The sequence below is a fragment of the Cicer arietinum genome, chromosome 1 (assembly GCF_000331145.2).
Source record: "Cicer arietinum cultivar CDC Frontier isolate Library 1 chromosome 1, Cicar.CDCFrontier_v2.0, whole genome shotgun sequence".
Lineage (NCBI taxonomy): Eukaryota > Viridiplantae > Streptophyta > Magnoliopsida > Fabales > Fabaceae > Cicer > Cicer arietinum.
The window spans coordinates 43,226,592-43,246,411 of NC_021160.2; the positions used below are offsets into that span (position 1 = coordinate 43,226,592).

The following is a 19,820-nucleotide window of genomic DNA, read 5'->3' on the forward strand; positions in this document are numbered from 1 at the left end:
TGGCCCACATGTACTATATATTTTATAAAAGCAAATGAAGAGTTGTGCATAAATGGAATGAAATTTTATTCAAGACCTCGAATATGCTCCATGAATATGAATAATTCTGGTATGAGTAAGGTGTCTAATGTGGCTTTGGAACCACTGAAAAGCTATATATACTAAAGTTACAAAAAATATCAGTTAAATGATTTACAATTTTTTAAATAAATGAAGATATCTTTGTGCACTATAGAGATTAATTTCTTTTATTTCCAACATACATGACACCCTAATATAAGAAAAAAAATGTTACCACCGACCAGTCTTAGCAAGGATAGCAATTAATAAGCAAATATAAAAAATCATATGATCAATAATTGAAGACCAAAAAGCATTGAGTGAGGATTAGTTAAAGAATATTAAACAATGAAGTCTCACACCTAAAAACAACACTCACCCAATTAAAAAAAATAAACAAAACATTCCCATTTGCATTTTCAAAAAGACACAATTACTTTTATTTCTTAGTCCCACACACATGCATAGACAAAGACACATTCAAACACACTTTTTTCCCTTCTCATATCACCTTAGAGGGAAAGAAAACTCTTAAAACAAAAACATAAACAAAATTAAAAGCTTCAAAAGCAAAAGATAAAGAAACCATTCACCTTTCCACTAACACACACACTCTAGAAAAGTATACATACCTCGCTAAGTAAACAAAGAAATGAACAAGATTCAACATATATACTATGCAACAACCTTGCCACCGTTTTGTTGGTTCAAAGAAAAATGTCAGAGATTGTTGTTGTAGAACCAATATTTCATCATGAAATTCATTTTGAGCAAGGAGAAACATCAACAGCTAGACAACAACATCATGATTATGATGATGCTATGTCTATTACCAATGTTAGCAGCAATAGTGTTGATTATGCAGTTCAACAAGGACCCTTTGACAGTGAAAGATTGCCTACTGTGTTTGCTTCTGAAATTCAAAGGTTCCTTCGTGTTGCTAACTTGCTTGAAAGAGAGGAACCTCGTGTTGCATATCTTTGTAAGTCTTTTTTTCTCCTTTTTTTTATTAAATGTGTTTGGTTGATTCATTTTTGCTAATTAGCTTTTTTCGGGTATGACTCACAGTTACTGATAGTTCATAGGATAAGACGTACAATTCAAGGATAGTGTCATAATCTGGACTGTAGTATTTAATTGTAAGCTTGAAATCTTAGTATAAAGAAACCACAATCTTTTTCGGTCAAAGACATGTATAATATATATGTCAAACTTCGTTATCAACCATTGTGTGTTCATTATTTATTTACTTTTTTGTATCGTTATTCTTTTGAATCAGGGTTGTTGTTCTAACAACTTTGAAATGGTGTTTGTTTCGTCGCATTTTTGCAGGTCGCGTTCACGCCTTTGTAATTGCACACAACTTGGACAAAAATTCTAGTGGAAGAGGTGTTAGACAATTCAAAACTTCACTCCTTCATAGACTTGAACAGGTAAACAAAAATTTTGAAGCTTATATTAACAAACAATAACCATTGGAATTTTATGTCTTGATTTATTTTACATGTTCACTTGTTGTGACATATATTGTATTTAAATTTATATATTAAGAAGCATGTTAATGCTTTTTTTCACTTCAATTTTTAATTCTGATGATATCTGGTTTTTTGTGAATTGTAATATACAGGATGAGAATGCTACAAAAAGAGGTGGAATAGGTGATATTCGTGAACTTAAGCGTGTTTACCATGTCTACAGAGATTATTTTACTAGAAATGATAAAGCATTTGATCTAGAACAAAGGTAATTAATTATGCTTAAACAAAGACTAATTATATATATATGTACTCACAATGTAAGATGTTTGTTTAGATATTTTTGGAAATAATATAATAATAAATTGATATCATGGTGAAATCTGATTGGATGACTTTAAAACTAATTGAAGCACATTTTTTTAACACAATACTTAAGATACATTTATATGGCATTAAATTCAAACTAATGTTATGTTTTTATCTAAACAGTCGAAGGGCGAAATTGATTAGTGCAAGAACCATTGCTTCTGTTCTGTTTGAGGTGCTTAAAACGGTTACGTACACACCTAATAATCAGGTGATCTCTTCTCTCTCTCTTTCTTTCTTTCTCATATATTTTTTTACTAAACACTTGTAAAATAGTAATAAATATATCTTCCATTTCCTTTTTCTATTAATTTGTTGACATGCCACAACATAATATAGTGAAAAAGTATGTATAGATTATCAATTTTCGATGTATTTTGTATTCTTAGAGTTTCTCAATTTGTCCAAAATAGGCCCTTATTGAAGGAAATGCAATCCACAAGAAAACTGAGTTTAACATTCTTCCACTTGAGCAAGGGGGAATTCAGCATGCAATCATGCAGCAGAATGAGGTTTGATACTGCTTGAATGATTCACATTATCCCTTTTTATTGATATTTGTTGCATGTGACTCATATTCACTGATAAGTCACTTTGTTATCAAACATGTAAGTATAATTGAACGAACTTCGTGATCAATCGATGTATTCTTATGTGTGATTATTTATTTATCTGTTTTCTTTAGAGCCGGATGTGTTGTCCTAACAATATTCTATCTAAGTGTCACAGATTAAGGCCGCCATTGCAGTTATTCGCAACGTTCGAGGTTTACCACCGGCCCAAGATTTCAAGAAACATGGAGCCTTTGTAGACCTGTTTGATTTTCTTCAGCATTGTTTTGGATTCCAGGTCAGTTAAATTGGACTCAAAACTTTCCATTTTTCCACTTCTGTATAATTCTGATTGTTGTATAAAACGGACTCCACATTTGTCTAGCTTTAAGGAAATGATTTAGTAAAATATAATCAGCATTGCTCCACATTTATCACGATGATGAGTACAGTTCAGGAGTAATTTTGTAAACTGGACCATGGTATTTAAATACAAGTCGTACACTGTAAACCTTAAGGTTGAATCATAATAAAAAAAGGTACTGCAATCGATACATAAGCACAAATTGGACAAACTCCGTGATTAAATATCGTGTATTCTCTATTTACATTTTTTGCATCTGTTTACTTTTGAACCAGGGTTGTTGTTCTAACATACCATTTTCTATATCTTATGTCTTACATTAGGAAGCCAATGTAGCAAACCAAAGGGAACATCTGATTTTACTTCTAGCCAACGTGCAAACAAGGCACACTCACAACCAGACATCAATTTTGAAGGTGCATTTTCTGTTGAACATGCTTTTTCTGAATTTATTTGATTACATTTTTGAGTATGTAAACTAAATCATTCTTGTCCTGTCAGTTAGGAGAAGGAGGTGTGGATGAATTGATGAGAAAGTTCTTCAAAAATTATACAAACTGGTGCAAGTTTTTGGGAAGAAAAAGCAATATCCGGTATGTTGACCGATCTAATTCTCCTTTTGCTTTCAATAATTTATATTTTATCTGTTCCTTATGTTAATTAATCTTTCTCTGTGGCTGTGGGATAATTAATATTCTCTTTCAAAATATTTTTCATCAGCTGTATGGGAAAAAATCAAGTATCACACCAACTAGAGATTAACATTAAATAAAGCTATAAAGCCTAAAAATCATCACTTTACAAGTCGGTTTGAGTTAGACTCAAAATCTAAGAAGGTCTCAGAGTCTATCTTAAATCCGTGAATGGGTGGGTTACTTGTTGTATTATTTACGTATCAAGCTCAATAGTATTGAGTGTGAAGGGATGTATGGTAAATCGTCACATTGGCTAGAGACAAGACATAAATGGATCTTATAAATCCTACGCAATCCTCACCCTACAAACTAGTTTTATACAGCCAAGTTAGTACTAACCTAAGAAGTCGTTAAATATTCTTCATTTCTTCAATTTTCTTTCTTTTTAATTTATTTCATGTAAACCATAATTAATTTGGTTTGAACACTTTTTCTGTTTTTTTACCTTATGTCTTGCATAATAAGTCTGTTACTTTTGTTGCAGCTTACCTTTTGTGAAACAGGAAGCACAACAATATAAAATTTTATATATTGGTCTTTACCTGCTCATATGGGGGGAGGCAGCTAATTTAAGGTTCATGCCAGAATGTCTCTGCTATATCTTTCACCATGTAAGTTGAAACTCTAACACATTCTTTTTATCGTTTTCTTTTTTTCTATATAGGGAGAAACATTAGACTCCAATGTGACAAGTGTCTATTAATTTGAAAAAATTAACTTTTGCATTTTCAGTGATACTAGGAATACCATTTGACAAATTCATCATTTTAAGTTCAAAGATTCTATATATTACAATTTTGGTTGATAGATAAAGTCTCACTTAAGCCTATAGCTTTTATTGTCTAACCAACATGTGAAAAATGGATAGCTATGTAGCATCAACACTTCATATTGAATGTGTGTCTGGTGTCTGACATGTGTTAGTGTCTGTTACCGACACAACACTCACATATATAATTACATTCAATGACTTTCACTTTCTCAAATCATTACTGTTTTCTACATATCAGTATCAGTGTTATGTCCAACGTTAGTGCTTCATATATCAGAATGAAGAGATTACATAAATGCTTGATTGAGTCATCCATGACCACCTATTTTCATAATTGATTGAAGTTTTCAAATAACTTTACCTTATAAGACTTTTATTCTCTTGATTTTTTAAAATAATTTTTATTTGTGTTTTAAAGATGGTATATGAATTGCATGGAGTTTTAAGTGGTGCTATCAGCCTAACAACATGGGAAAAGGTCATGCCAGCATATGGAGGAGAACCAGAATCTTTCCTTAAGAATGTTGTCACACCTATATACAATGTTATAAAAGAGGTACTATATAATGTATTCTCTTTTTGTTTCTTTGGTTGTTTTCTTCAATATAACTAATTTATCTTCAAATCAAAGGAAGTTGAAAATAGCAAAGGTGGTACAGCTGACCATTCTGCATGGAGAAACTATGATGATCTCAACGAATACTTCTGGTCAGTTTAAAATTTAGGCTAAGCTTTTCTAGTTGTTTTCATGTGGCCCTCTTTTCCATGTATATCATTAGGTCCGTTGAAAATATATTAGGACCTTTGTATTTATTATATAAGCATATATATCATGTAAATAGAAATAGTATCTCTTATATTAAATTTTTGTATTTATTATCTAAGAATCAATATAAAATCGACTTTACTGTGTAGTTCAAACACATGATTTATAACCATATGTCTTTTTCTTTTTCTCTCTTATAACAAAGTCCTTACTGCTGTTCTATATCTGTAGGTCTCCTGATTGTTTCGGAATCGGTTGGCCAATGCATACGGAGGACCATGATTTTTTCTTTGTAAAATCCAAAGTTAAACCTGATTTCAAGAAGGCTCGTGTTGTATCACCTGATATAATGAAAGAAAAGAAGAAAAAGAAGAAGAAAGAAAAGAAGGTTGAAGAAGATGCACAGGTGATTATGTGATTCATAAATGCGTTGTACTTTAGATTTTATATTTTAGTTATATTTGAAACATAAAGTGATAAAACTAAAGCTAAATGAAATTTAAATGAATTTTTATTGCTTTTCTTGTACAGGAAGAAACTGTGGAGGAAAATGAGGAAAAAAATGAAAAGCAATGGCTTGGAAAGACCAATTTTGTTGAAATTCGTTCATTTTGGCAAATTTTTAGAAGCTTTGATAGAATGTGGAGTTTTTATATTCTATCCCTTCAGGTTTGCTTCAAATATAATGATGATATATATAGCTTACAAATTTCTGTTTCTTATGATGGATGATCCATAAAATTTGGTTATTGTGTTGATTCATAGGCCATAATAATCATTGCTTGTCATGACTTGGGATCTCCACTTCAGTTGTTTGATGCCACAGTATTTGAGGACATCATCAGCATCTTTATTACCTCAGCAATTCTTAAACTTATTCAAGGTATGATGCTCATTTATGTACATGGCACTGAATTTAATAGGATGTTCCAAACAGAAAGAAAAAAACATAGTTGGTTAATATGAGACATTATTTGGCACAGCAATTTCAGACATCGTATTTACGTGGAAAGCAAGATACACCATGGAACATTCACAAAAAGTGAAACATGTGGTGAAGTTGGTCTTTGCCATTATATGGAATATTATTCTTCCTGTGTGCTATGCTAATTCGAGAAGAAAATATACTTGTTATTCCACCAAGTATGGAAGTCTGGTTGAGGAATGGTGCTTTACATCTTATATGGTTGCTTCTGCAATATACTTGACAAGTAATGCAGCTGAAGTTGTGTTATTTTTTGTTCCTGCTATGGGAAAATATATTGAGGTCTCTAATAACAAGATATGCAGAGTTTTAGCTTGGTGGATTCAGGTAAGTTCATCATACTTTTTACTAAATTTTCCAACTGTGTTAGCTTATCAGGCAAAAGACCTATTTGAATTGACTTATTTGAGATTATCGGTTGACATAAGCGCTTGTGACACTGTTTAAGAGAGTTTATGAAACAACCTGCAACATGTGCATAAGCTGTTTTCAGCTTATTTCCATAAGCTCTCTTGGATAGCTTATGAAAACAGCTTATAACTTATATGAAAACAGTTTGACTTTATTTCATCTTTTCTTGTAGAAATAGATTATACATAGGCAACTTATGTGATAAGCGATTATGATATAAGCATTTAATTAAGTTGTTTATCCAAAATGACCAAATTAAATTAGATTCAAATCAAGTAGGACTAATTAGGATAAAATAAAATCCGATTTTTCCTGATTCTCCTAAAATGCGCATGTATTTGACTATAATATGCATCCATGGCATTTAAATGTTGTAACTTAAGTGTCACATGTATTTATTGTACAGCCAAGAATCTATGTTGGAAGAGGAATGCAAGAAGACCAAGTTTCTGTTATGAAGTATATCCTATTCCCTTGTTGGCTTATTCAGATCGTTCACTATATTTTCATTCTTATATGATCCAAATCTATATGAATATTTTGAATTTCTTCAAATGAAGGTACACATTGTTTTGGATATTGGTGTTATCGTGTAAATTTGTGTTCAGCTATAGTTTTGAGGTAAACAATAACAGAACTTCAATTATAAGTTATACTAATTGCATTTTCCTAAACAACAATTTTTACTCTTTAACGACGAATACCTTATGGATACATGCAGATAAAACCACTCATAGAACCAACTAGACAGATCATGAAAATTGGAGTAAGAAAGTATGAATGGCATGAGCTTTTTCCAAAAGGTATGCTGCATTTTCTAATTGTATTGGTAACATATGAGGGATAAGTTAGTGTCTCATGACAAAGGTTTGTTTATGCTGCAGTCAAATATAATGCTGGTGCAATTGTGGCTGTATGGAGCCCTGTAGTAATGGTGAGTCTGCATTACACATTTGGAACATGCATTTCTTTTTGTTCCTAACCCTCTAGTTCTCAGGGGAAAAAGCCCTTAGTAATCCGAAGTTTGGCTGGGAGATGATAAATTCTGGCCAATGATTGTTTCAGCTAGGGTTCAAAAAACATACACTTTTTTGGTTCTAACTTTCAATATTATCAGATGATAATATTTTTTTATTGAAGCAGGAACCTTTGTCAATGAAGTGGTCTCTGTCTTATGTGATGATGCTTTATTTGAGAAAACCATATTGATGAATGGTTAACATTATTCAGTTTTAAATTTATGACAGGTATATTTTATGGACACACAAATTTGGTATTCAGTTTTCTGTACAATAGTTGGTGGAGTTTATGGAATTTTGCATCACCTTGGTGAGGTAATCTTTGTGTTTTTTCATTTGTTTCTTTCTATCTATTTTCCCTCATAAATGAAACGGTTCACTCACCTTTTATAATTGAAAATAGATAAGGACACAAGGAATGCTTAGAAGTAGATTTGACAACTTGCCAGCAGCATTTGATGTCTGTCTGAATCCTCCATCTTCAAAACGTGGTAAAAAGAGAAGAAAAGGTTTCCTCAGCAACATATTTCAAAAGGTTTGTTCTAAATTAGCAATAATAAGATAAACTTTTTTAAACATATCTGTTCCTCTTATGTTGATCAATTTTCTTTGTCACAGCTTCCTGGTGAAAAAAATGCTATTGCCAAATTTGTGGTAGTATGGAATCAAATTATAAGCCATCTTCGTCTCGAAGACTTAATTAGTAACAGGTAATGTTCATTGTAACTTCTCACTGCAATGTATATGTCTTGTTCCAACACCTGACAATAAATTTTTCCACAGAGAGATGGATTTAATGATGATGCCTATGTCGACAGAATTGTTTTCTCGCAAGGTTCTTTGGCCGATTTTCCTCTTGGCAAGCAAGGTAATGTACTTTTAACCAAAAAGTGTTATAGATTGTTCTAGTAGAACAAGAATCCTTATATTTAGTAGTACATCTTCCATTCTTTAATGAACTTTTCTTGCTACATATTCTAGTTTTCTACAGCTTTGACCATTGCTAAAGATTTTAAGGGAAAGGAAGAAATTCTTGTAAAAAAAATTACAAAAGATAAATACATGTTCTATGCTGTAAGAGAGTGCTACCAGTCACTGAAATATGTTCTTGAGATTCTTATTATCGGTAGCCAGGAAAAAAGGTAATCAAATGGAATATGTCTCTAATTTTAACCAACAAAATTTTGATTTGGATTCTGATATGGTGGCGGTCACTTGTGCAAGTTTAGGATTATACGTGATATACTAAGCGAAATTGAAAAAAGTATCGAAGAAACAACTCTTCTTAAGAACTTCAACATGAAAGTTCTCCCAGCTCTACATGTTAAGGTCATTGAGCTAGCTGAACTTCTGGTAATTATTCCCTCAACCTAAACTAACCGTTACAATTTTATGCTGACAGATGTTGTTGTAAATAATGTACATTATAGTAATTGTATTCAGTCGATTAATCAGGTCCATTAGGTTTAGAAATATATCAGAATTATTTTATACAAATGTATATGACCAGAAACATAGTCCTAATTACTTTGTTATGAAATGATATAAGATTGAGGGAGATAAGGAAAATCGGCACAAAGTTGCGAAAGCTTTACTTGATATGTTTGAACTGGTAACAAATGAAATGATGGCTGATTCAAGGTATTGGTGCTTATAAGAATTTGTTGTCCTTTACTGCATTACTATGCTTCAAATTTTAATTTGATCACTTTCATCTGTACAGAACATTGGATACATTCCACTTTCCCCAACAAAATGAGGGTGGCTTTGTCTATTTTAGAGATGATGATCAATTATTTTCCAATGAAGAAATGAATAGTGAATCCTTTCCATTTTCCAATGAAAATTCTGTCCATTTTCCTTTGTCAGAAGACTCTATGGAAAAGGTAGTAATTATTTATTTATATATTACTTCAATGAAGCTTACTTGTTATTCTCCATTCCTTAAGAACTAGTTTTAATATTCATGTATAAATGCCGGCGCATACATACACATAGTAACGAAAAATAACATCCTGCATGTATGTGAACTTTTACTCTTGTTTTATAGTAACATAATCAAGCATGTTCATGACAGGTCAAGAGATTTCATTTATTAGTTACCGTCAAAGAGACTGCAATGGACATACCTGCAAACTTAGACGCTCGTAGGCGCATATCATTCTTTGCTACTTCTCTATTTACAGATATGCCAGATGCTCCAAAAGTGCATAGTATGCTGCCATTTAGGTAACATGAGTTATTAACATGAGCTCACTCAATGGTTAATTAAGAGCATATGATTCACATGTAGTTTTTTTATGTAATGTTCCATTATACTTTTGGATTAATGAGAATTTCTTTATTCAATGACAGACACATCAAACTAAGAAGCAAACCTTTCAGTGATAACTAACATAAAAACGTTTGATTTTAAATTAATATTATTATGTTTCTATAGTTCAGTCACAGAACTCTGATATATTACATGATTGATAGTGTTATAACCCCACACTACATGGAGGACATCAATTTTTCGCTGAAGGAGCTTGGTTCCGAAAAGGAGCAGGACTCCATCATCTTTTACATGCAAAAGATATATCCAGGTTGTTATAAATAAGAATTTTATTATGTAACATAAAACATTCTATTTGAACTCACCTTATAGCTTGTCGTATCAATTTAACTAGATGAATGGACAAACTTTTTGGAACGTATGTGTTGCGAAAACCGCAAGAGTGTAGAAGATGAACACGGGACAGAAGAGCTTAGATTGTGGGCTTCATTCAGAGGACAGACACTAGGCAGAACAGGTTTGGTTTTTGTATTATTTTCTAAATTGGATGTTCATGGAATTATGCAGACACTAAATTGTGATCATTGCAATCATGTTTGTAACAGTTAGAGGGATGATGTACTACAGAGAAGCCTTAAAATTGCAAGCATTTCTTGACATGGCTGAAGATGAAGGTTTGTAACAAAGTATAAACGACACTAAGTGCAAAGAATTTTAGAAAATAAATTCAGCATAAATAAAGAGTTTAACTTTGATAGACGGTCAATGTAAAACTTCTTGCAATGTGAACCAATCAAAGATCAACCTATGTGAACCAATCATAAATTTATAATTGTTTGGCAATGTAAAAAATCTTTACCTTGACGGTGCATATAAATTAAGTTCAGAAATAAATTCATTAAGTGGTTGATTATGTTAATGCAGATATTCTTGAAGGTTATGAGATTGCTGAAAAGGGTAACCGCGCATTATTTGCGCGTCTCGAAGCACTAGCAGACATGAAATACACCTATGTCATTTCCTGTCAATCATTTGCATTGCAAAAGGCGATGAACGATCCTCGTTATAAAGATACAATTGACTTAATGACAAGGTGATTTTTACAAAGAAGGAGAAAGATATCTTGCTTCTTGAAATGAAACAAGCAGAGACAATAAACTTTGCATGCATGCAGGTATCCGTCTCTCCGTGTCGCTTATGTTGAGGAAAAGGAGGAGATTGTACAGCGTAGACCTCACAAAGAATACTATTCTAAGTTGGTTAAAGTTGTTAATGGTTTTGAGCAGGTACTTTTTTACGACACGAAAAGAATTAGTCTTGGAAATATTTGCTTGTAGAAAAATCTTATTTATTATATTTCAGAAGAAACTTTTTTCCCTTTTAAGACAAGTATTAATATAAGTTTATTTTAACATTTTAATAGGTTACAATGTAACTTAACTTAAAAAGTAGCATCATGAGTTGTAAGAGAAGTTATAAACAAAAGATTGCACTAACTACAATCACTCTGCATGAAGTAGTCTACTTCGTAAGTAATTAAATCTATAATGAATCTATAGATTTAAATATTAGAAGCCAATTTTCTTATTGCAATAATTAAATTAATTAAATTGTATGATGTACTTAACCTTGGATAAAACACACTAAAATCTCCACAATGTTAGTACTAGAAAATATGTTTCCTTAACTTATTTGATTATATCATCGTATCAGGGAACTATCTATGTTAAAAGCTTAAGGTCCTAGAAAAGTAATTCAGATGTATAATTAAGGACTTAAATAAACCTTTGCTACGTCTTGTACAGACAATATATCAAATAAAACTTCCAGGTCCACCACAGCTTGGAGAAGGGAAGCCTGAAAATCAAAACAATGCAATAATATTCACTCGTGGCGAGGCCCTCCAAACAATTGATATGAACCAAGTATATCTTAATTTATCTTTACCTTTTTCTTTACAAATTGAATAATTACTATCATTGTATATAAATCTTGATCATCATTTCTATTGTGTTCTTATGATTTATCTTTATTTATAGGATAATTACTTGGAAGAAGCTCTAAAAATGAGAAACCTTCTCCAAGAATTTCTTAAGCGCCAAGGAAGGAGGCCTCCTACAATACTTGGTTTAAGGGAACATATTTTCACGGGAAGGTTAGTCCTCTTGATCACATATATTAAACTGACCATATTGTAATGACAAAAGGGGAAGTTGAGCAACTTTTCTTCTGGTTAAAAATATGCATATTCATATAATGTACCCCTCATGCTTATGACTGAACATTTGGAGCGTGGCCCGATAGACGTCAGCCCATAGCCCAATAGATTTTGGATAGACTCTGATACCATCTTTAATTATGGGTTGTGCCTAACTCAACCCCCCCAAAACCAGCTTAGAAACCGGCCTGTAATGTGAAGGATGTCTCCTACTTGTAAACACATTTTCAGGTCATATCACATCCAATTTAGGACTCTTAATGCTATAGGCTGCTTCCTAAATATGATGGAAGAAAGGGGAAAAAGTAGAAAAACTAACATGATAGCTTTTCTACATTTTACTTTTCTTCCATAATTTTCTTTCTCTATTTTACTTTCACTTTTCTTCTTTTTACTATTCTTGATTTTTTTCCATTACTCTTTATTCTCATTCCTTTGCTTGTAATGTCAAATATAGAATGAGAGATGTTTAATACACTAACAAGGTATCATCCATTCTTTTTCAACTTCAGTGTGTCTTCTTTGGCATGGTTCATGTCATATCAAGAGACCAGTTTTGTCACAATTGGTCAAAGGCTTCTTGCTAATCCTCTCAGGTAATAACTGAAAAATGACATTCTGAAAAAGTAAGCAACAACAGGTTGTAAATGTTCATTTTGTGACTCAAGGGTTAATTAGAAGACCTACAACAATTTTGAAATGATACTCTAATTTCCTTAATCCTTGCTAGTTGTATGTATAAAGAAGGAGCAAATTTTCTCATAATAGATTATGCTATTTATTATTAGACTTAGCCTTGCGATTTTCCTTGCTAGGTGTTTGCATAATGCAGTGATTCTTTATTTTTATTTTTATAATATGCTTAAACTTTATCAAATGCTTGTTTACTGTTTTTCTAATAGTTGAATTTGTGATTTCTGCGTGTCTAAATCAGACCACACTCACCTCTATTTATAATTTAGCATATAGAATAAATACAATAAATGCCAACTGATATGATTTACTAGTTCAAATCCTAATCTATGATTCTAATCCTAATAATAACTATAAGAATTTGATTCTAACACTAATGTATTTTCTCACTCAGGGTGCGGTTTCACTATGGCCATCCAGATGTATTTGACAGAGTTTTTCATATTACAAGAGGAGGAATAAGCAAAGCATCTAAAACAATTAATTTGAGTGAAGATGTTTTTGCTGGTATGAATTAATTACTTTAACATTATATCATTTCTGAAGAAAGTAAAAGACAAAATACTTTCATGTTTTATTATTACAGCCCTAAGCTGTTTATATAGGAAAAGAAATTACAATAGTAAAACTAAGTAATAATGATAGAATAAAAATAAACATAATAATATAAAATAAAAGAGAATAAAATCTAATTTCTCTCGATTCTTCAACACCCCCCCTCAAGTTGGTGCATAGATATCTGTCATGCCCAACTTGGCTATAAGTCGCTCAAAATTGGGTCTTGCCAAACTTTTTGTCAAGATATCAGCAGTTTGCTGGTTGGAAGTCACAAATGGCAGACATATAACTCCAGCATCAATTTTTTCTTTTATGAAATGGCGGTCAATCTCAATATGCTTGGTTCTATCATGTTGTACAGGGTTGTGAGCTATACTTATTGCTGCTTTGCTATCACAGAACAATTTTAAGGGTGAGTCAACTTTCATTTTCAGTTCGTCCAAAATTTTACGAATCCATAAAAGTTCACAGATTCCTTGAGCCATTGCTCTGAATTCAGCTTCTGCACTGCTTCGAGCAACAACCCCTTGTTTCTTACTTCTCCAAGTAACTAAATTTCCCCAAACATAGGCACAATATCCAGTGGTGGATTTTCTATCAGTAATTGATCCTGCCCAATCAGCATCTATAAATATAGAGACTTCTCTGTCATTAGTTTTCTTGAAGCACAGACCCTTTCCAGGATTGGATTTCAAGTACCTTAAGATTCGATAAACTGCCTCCAAGTGTTCTTCATAGGGAGAATGCATGAATTGACTTACAACACTCACAGAGAAAGCGATGTCAGGTCTAGTGTGGGCTAGATAAATAAGTTTGCCGACTAACCTCTGGTATCTTCCAATCTCAACAGGAACACTGCCTTTCTCCCAAAGTTTAGCATTTAATTCCATAGGAGTATCTGCTGGTCTACACCCACTCATCCCAGTTTCTTCCAAGAGATCTAGGATGTATTTTCTTTGAGAAACAACAATTCCCTTCTTTGAGCGAGCAACTTCCATACCAAGAAAATATTTAAGCGCGCCTAAATCTTTGATCTCAAATTCTTTAGTCAAATTTTTCTTCAATCTTTCCATCTCAACAATGTCATCTCCTGTGAGAATAATATCATCTACATATACAATTAAAATTGAAATTTTACCAACATTAGAGAAATTCATGAGCAGAGTATGGTCTGATTGTCCCTGCATATATCCTTGCCTTTTGACCGACTGAGTGAATTTTTCAAACCAAGCCCTTGGAGATTGCTTGAGACCATAAAGGGATTTTTGAAGTTTGCACACATTTGAACCAAATTTATCTTCAAAGCCAGGTGGGCTATCCATGTATACTTCCTCCTCCAAATCACCATTCAGAAAAGCATTCTTTACATCAAGTTGGTTAAGAGACCAATCTAAATTCACTGCCAAGGACAAGAGAACTCTAATAGTGTTTAATTTGGCAACGGGAGCAAAAGTCTCTGAGTAATCAATGCCATATGTCTGAGTAAACCCTTTAGCAACCAAGCGTGCCTTGTATCTTTCAACTGTGTTATCAGAATTATATTTCACAGTAAATACCCATTTACAGCCAACAGTATTCTTTCCTGTAGGTAATGTCATGACTCTCCAAGTTTGATTCTTCTCAAGAGCTCTCATCTCCTCAAGAACAGCTTCTTTCCACTTTGGAATTTTTAGAGCCTCCTGTATATTTTTTGGAATTTCTACAGTAGACAACTTAGAGGTAAATGCAGCAAATGAAGAAGACAATTTTGAGTATGACACATAATTAGACAAAGGATATTTAGTGCATGATCTAATAGGTTTTCTAATTGCAATAGGAAGGTCTAAATCAGGATACTCGACATGACTCTTAAGAATAGAAGAAGACTTACCTGTATCAAGATGATGTGTTGGATTATCTATTGGTTCAGAATCTTGGAAGGGTCGGAGAATGGGTCCTTCATTTCTCTGTTTATGGTTTCTTCTTTCAAAGACATTTCCCTTCCAAGTAGGGTCAATTGTAGTAAACCTGCTTTGTGTCTCTTTATCTGAGTCATTATGTTGTGGCATTTCAGGTGGTCCTTTATTATTATTGAGATCAAGAATTTGATCATTGTGATTTTCATTTGAAATTGTCGCCCCCGAATCTGTCGAAACCTCATTCATAAGTGGATTGAGTTTCAATATGGATTCTTGGGCATTTTCTTTTGGTGCATCAATATAAGTCTCAGAATTTTGTGACAACACTATATCACTTAAAGTAATGATGTTTTCAAAAGTAAAAGATGAATCTTCCTTAAAATTTCCCCCCTGAAGATGAATGTCACTAAAAAATGGTTGATTTTCAACAAAAGTAACATCCATGGTTACAAAAATTCTTTTTGATTTTGGTTCAAAACACCGATACCCCTTCTGAGTTGGAGAGTAACCGGTAAACACACATTTTATTGCTCGTGGATCGAGTTTGTCAAGGTGTTTATGTTCATGAACAAAAGCAGTGCAACCAAAAACTTTTAGTGGCAAATCAGCAGAGACACTAGTCAAAGGAAAATAATTTCGAAAAACATCAAGAGGTGTATGAAAATCTAAAACTTTAGATGGCATTCGATTGATTAAATATGATGCAGTTAAAACAGCTTCACCCCACAAATATTTTGGAACCTTATTTGCAAATAGTAAAGCTCTAGCAACCTCAAGAAGATGCCTATTCTTTCTCTCTGCAATTCCATTTTGTTGGGGTGTATTAACACAAGAACTTTGATGAACAACCCCATTTGCAAGAAAAAAATCGGACAAAAGTATATTAAAATATTCTTTACCATTGTCACTTCTGAAGACTTGAATATTTGTTTGGTATTGAGTGTGCACCATTTTAAAGAAATTTTTGACAACCTGTCCAACTTCCGATTTTTCTTTCAATAAATAAACCCAACAAATTCTAGTATGATCATCAATAAAAGTTATAAACCATTTTTTATTAGAAAATGTGTTTATTCTATTAGGACCCCAAACATCACTATGAATAACTGCAAACGGTTTTGATTGTTTATATGGTTGTGCAGAAAAAGAAGAACGGTGATGTTTAGCAAATTCACAAGTTTCACAATGAAATAAAGATGGATCCTTCTTAGAAAATAATTTAGGAAACAAATGTTTCAAATACGGAAAACTAGGATGTCCTAACCGTAAATGCCATAACATAATATCATCATTATTAGAAGAAACAAAAATAGATTCAAAGCAGGTACTTGTTTTTTGTTGGTCTTTGAAGTCGAGTCCATTGTCAAGATAATAGAGTCCTCCACTCTCCTTAGCATTGCCAATCATCTTCCCCGTGCTCAAATCCTTAAAAGTGCAATGAGAATGAAAGAAGTTAGCTTGACAATTTATATCCTTTGTTAATTTAGTAATGGATAATAGATTACATGATAAATTAGGAACATGTAAGACATCTTTTAAGGTTAACTTAGGTGACAGAATAACAGAACCTTTCCCTGCAATGGCTGAAAGAGAGCCATCTGCAATTTTAATTTTGTGGTTACCTGCACAAGGGCTATAAGAAGAAAATAGACTCGACTCCCCAGTCATATGATCAGTAGCACCAGAATCAATAATCCAAGTATGGCTGGGAGTGACACTAAGTAGAGCAGTATTTGGAAAATTACCTCTCTGAGCTATAGAGCAAGAAGAAGTTTGAGACTCAAGAAGTTTGTACAATTGATCTAACTGTTCCTTGGTGAAAGGAGATGGGCTTGAAGGAGACTGCTTCTCTTGATCAGATGTACCAGCTTGGAGCGCATGACCTTCGTTTCTTTCTTTTTTCTTCCAATTTAGAGGTTTTCCATGGAGCTTCCAACATGTATCACGTGTGTGCCCTGGACGTTTGCAATGTTCGCACCATGGTTTCTTGCCAGCGCTCTTCCCGTCTTCATTTTTTGTGACTAGGGCAGAGCTTTCAACCTCACCAACAGAAGGTGACTTACCCATCATAACACCTTGTCTCGCCTCTTCTCTTCTAACTTCTGAGAATGCTTCCCGAAGTGATGGCAATGGGATTTTTCCCAATATTCTGCCTCGGACTTCATCAAGCCGCTTATTAAGCCCAACCAAGAACATGAATACACGGTCGTTCTCCTGTCTCTTAAGAAACAGAACACTGTCCTCACAACACTTCCAATGATCATCATAGCAGAGATCCAATTCTTGCCATAGTGTCATCAACTCATTGTAATAGGTAGTGACATCTCTATCTCCTTGTTTGGTATGCCACAATCGTGATTTGAGATCGAAAATTTGAGAAGAATTCTGAATATCAGAATATGTTTCTTTGACAGCCTCCCAAACTTCCTTGGCAGTAGGCAAAAACATAAAAGGTTTTTTGATTGTTGATTCCATATTACTAAGCAACCAAGCAATAATAACAGAGTTCTCAGATTTCCAAAACCTGTATTTTGGATCAGTTGTGGCAGGCATTTGCACCTCTCCTGTTAGGAAACCATATATTCCCTTACCGTCTAAAATCAATCTTGCGGTTTGGGACCATTCGACATATTTTTTTCCATTTAGTTTCTGGATTTCAACCTTGAGGGTATTAGAAGTTCCCTCATGGCCAAAAAGGTTGGAAGAACCATTTTGGCTGCTTAGGCCGCTGCCACCGCCACTTATGGCGCTGTCTAAATTGTCAGGGTTGTTGACTACGTCTGATTTTTTTGCCAAACCATCATCGTTGTCGCCGCTACCCATAAGGGCTACCTTCCATGGGGTATTGTGTGCCATTAGGTTTAGCTCAGTTGGTTAGAGCGCCAAGGTTGTGGTAAGTCAGTTGGTTAGAGAGCCAAACCCTAATGGTTGTGGAAAGGTTTACAGAACCCTAACCAGAGCTCTGATACCATGAAGAAAGTAATTTCATGTTTTATTATTACAGCCCTAAGCTGTTTATATAGGAAAAGAAATTACAATAGTAAAACTGAGTAATAATGATAGAATAAAAATAAACATAATAATATAAAATAAAAGAGAATAAAATCTAATTTCTCTCGATTCTTCAACAATTTCTAACCACATGTTGAATGTTGACAATTCAGATATGTAAATGCTTTTTTATAGGCAAATGTTAGTATATTAGTTGTTACTATGTTAGTATTTTCTCCTTCATAAGTATAAGTATGTATTATTATGTTATGTAATGCAGGATTTAATTCTACTTTAAGAAGGGGATGTATTTCCTACCATGAATACTTGCAAATTGGCAAAGGTCGCGATGTCGGTCTAAACCAGATATCAAAATTTGAAGCTAAGGTAGCAAATGGAAACAGTGAGCAAACTATAAGCCGTGACATCTTTCGCCTTGGACGCCAATTCGATTTTTTCAGGATGCTATCTTGTTATTTCACTACTATTGGATTTTACTTCAGCAGTTTGGTAATTTCACTGAACCATAATATTCTTCTCTTTTATGACATGTATAGCTTAGTTTCTCATAATAAGAATGAATCCTATTATTGTTAATCATTTCCCTTTCACTATAAGACAAAGTATTTTAATTGATAAAATGTCATTCTCTAAAGAAAATCAATTTCACCATAGTAAATGCAATGTTAAAATGGCTGTGGCAGCTAAAGACAAAGCATCATGATATCATATTATGAAATTGATGAAATGCATTTACTGAAGACTAAAGCAAACAAAGTTCACCATAGCTAATGTATTGTAAAATGTTGTATACAACATAGTGGTTAATGACGTTCAAAATAGTGGTTAATCACGGTTTTCAGATTTATGTATATTTGAACACAATTTGGAGGTTAATGGATATCTTGTGTTCAAAATAGTGGTTAATTATGTTCAGTAGATGGTTAATGAGTTGCGGCACTTTGTTGTATTCATTAATCATCTACTAAACGTAATTAACCATACTTAAAATGTTGTCAAATATTGAGTCAAAATATCATTTTTGTTATTTTATACTCTAACAGATGCTTTACAATATGATAATTCATGAGTACCATCAGTTTTGACTGATAAAAATTTCCTATTGATTTGCTCCACAGATTTCAGTAGTAGGAATATATGTATTTCTCTATGGTCAGTTATACCTTGTGCTTAGTGGCTTAGAGAAAGCACTCATCATTGAAGCTAGAATCAAGAATGTACAGTCTTTGGAAACAGCTCTTGCTTCTCAATCATTCATACAACTTGGACTTCTAACAGGCTTACCAATGATGATGGAAATAGGCCTTGAAAGAGGTTTCCTCACAGCCCTTAAAGACTTTGTCCTAATGCAGTTGCAGCTTGCTGCTGTTTTCTTCACATTCTCCCTTGGAACAAAAACACATTACTATGGCAGAACAATTTTGCACGGCGGCGCAAAGTATAGACCGACCGGACGCAAAGTTGTCTTCCACGCTAGCTTCACTGAAAACTACAGATTATATTCGAGAAGCCATTTTGTAAAGGCGTTCGAGCTAATGCTTCTTTTGATTGTTTATAACATGTTCAGGAAATCTTATCAAAGTAACATGACATATGTATTGATAACTTATGCAATTTGGTTCATGTCTTTGACTTGGTTGTGTGCACCTTTTCTTTTCAATCCGGCCGGATTCAGCTGGACAAAGGCAGTAGATGATTG

At 33.2% G+C, this 19,820-nt stretch overlaps 1 protein-coding gene across 1 annotated transcript in view; it reads left to right on the top strand.

Moving 5' to 3' along the window:
• Positions 1-568: 568 nt before the first annotated feature.
• LOC101508399 (putative callose synthase 8) overlaps positions 569-19,820 on the top strand; it is a 21,660-nt gene continuing 2,408 nt past the window's right edge. The window contains exons 1-39 of the mRNA XM_012712168.3: positions 569-1,042; positions 1,393-1,493; positions 1,688-1,803; positions 2,028-2,115; positions 2,318-2,416; positions 2,634-2,753; positions 3,143-3,235; positions 3,321-3,412; positions 3,999-4,125; positions 4,705-4,842; positions 4,918-4,994; positions 5,284-5,458; positions 5,584-5,721; positions 5,818-5,935; positions 6,036-6,364; positions 6,855-6,907; positions 7,009-7,069; positions 7,170-7,251; positions 7,333-7,382; positions 7,696-7,782; positions 7,871-8,002; positions 8,086-8,177; positions 8,251-8,335; positions 8,449-8,609; positions 8,697-8,820; positions 9,017-9,108; positions 9,191-9,353; positions 9,545-9,696; positions 9,946-10,052; positions 10,137-10,259; positions 10,348-10,416; positions 10,667-10,835; positions 10,917-11,028; positions 11,548-11,667; positions 11,782-11,897; positions 12,473-12,556; positions 13,048-13,160; positions 18,381-18,610; positions 19,240-19,818. Of these exons, the coding sequence (XP_012567622.1) occupies positions 778-1,042; positions 1,393-1,493; positions 1,688-1,803; positions 2,028-2,115; positions 2,318-2,416; positions 2,634-2,753; positions 3,143-3,235; positions 3,321-3,412; positions 3,999-4,125; positions 4,705-4,842; positions 4,918-4,994; positions 5,284-5,458; positions 5,584-5,721; positions 5,818-5,935; positions 6,036-6,364; positions 6,855-6,907; positions 7,009-7,069; positions 7,170-7,251; positions 7,333-7,382; positions 7,696-7,782; positions 7,871-8,002; positions 8,086-8,177; positions 8,251-8,335; positions 8,449-8,609; positions 8,697-8,820; positions 9,017-9,108; positions 9,191-9,353; positions 9,545-9,696; positions 9,946-10,052; positions 10,137-10,259; positions 10,348-10,416; positions 10,667-10,835; positions 10,917-11,028; positions 11,548-11,667; positions 11,782-11,897; positions 12,473-12,556; positions 13,048-13,160; positions 18,381-18,610; positions 19,240-19,818 (5,232 nt within the window). The 5' untranslated portion in view covers positions 569-777. The remainder of the gene's footprint in view (positions 1,043-1,392; positions 1,494-1,687; positions 1,804-2,027; positions 2,116-2,317; positions 2,417-2,633; positions 2,754-3,142; positions 3,236-3,320; positions 3,413-3,998; positions 4,126-4,704; positions 4,843-4,917; positions 4,995-5,283; positions 5,459-5,583; positions 5,722-5,817; positions 5,936-6,035; positions 6,365-6,854; positions 6,908-7,008; positions 7,070-7,169; positions 7,252-7,332; positions 7,383-7,695; positions 7,783-7,870; positions 8,003-8,085; positions 8,178-8,250; positions 8,336-8,448; positions 8,610-8,696; positions 8,821-9,016; positions 9,109-9,190; positions 9,354-9,544; positions 9,697-9,945; positions 10,053-10,136; positions 10,260-10,347; positions 10,417-10,666; positions 10,836-10,916; positions 11,029-11,547; positions 11,668-11,781; positions 11,898-12,472; positions 12,557-13,047; positions 13,161-18,380; positions 18,611-19,239; positions 19,819-19,820) is intronic.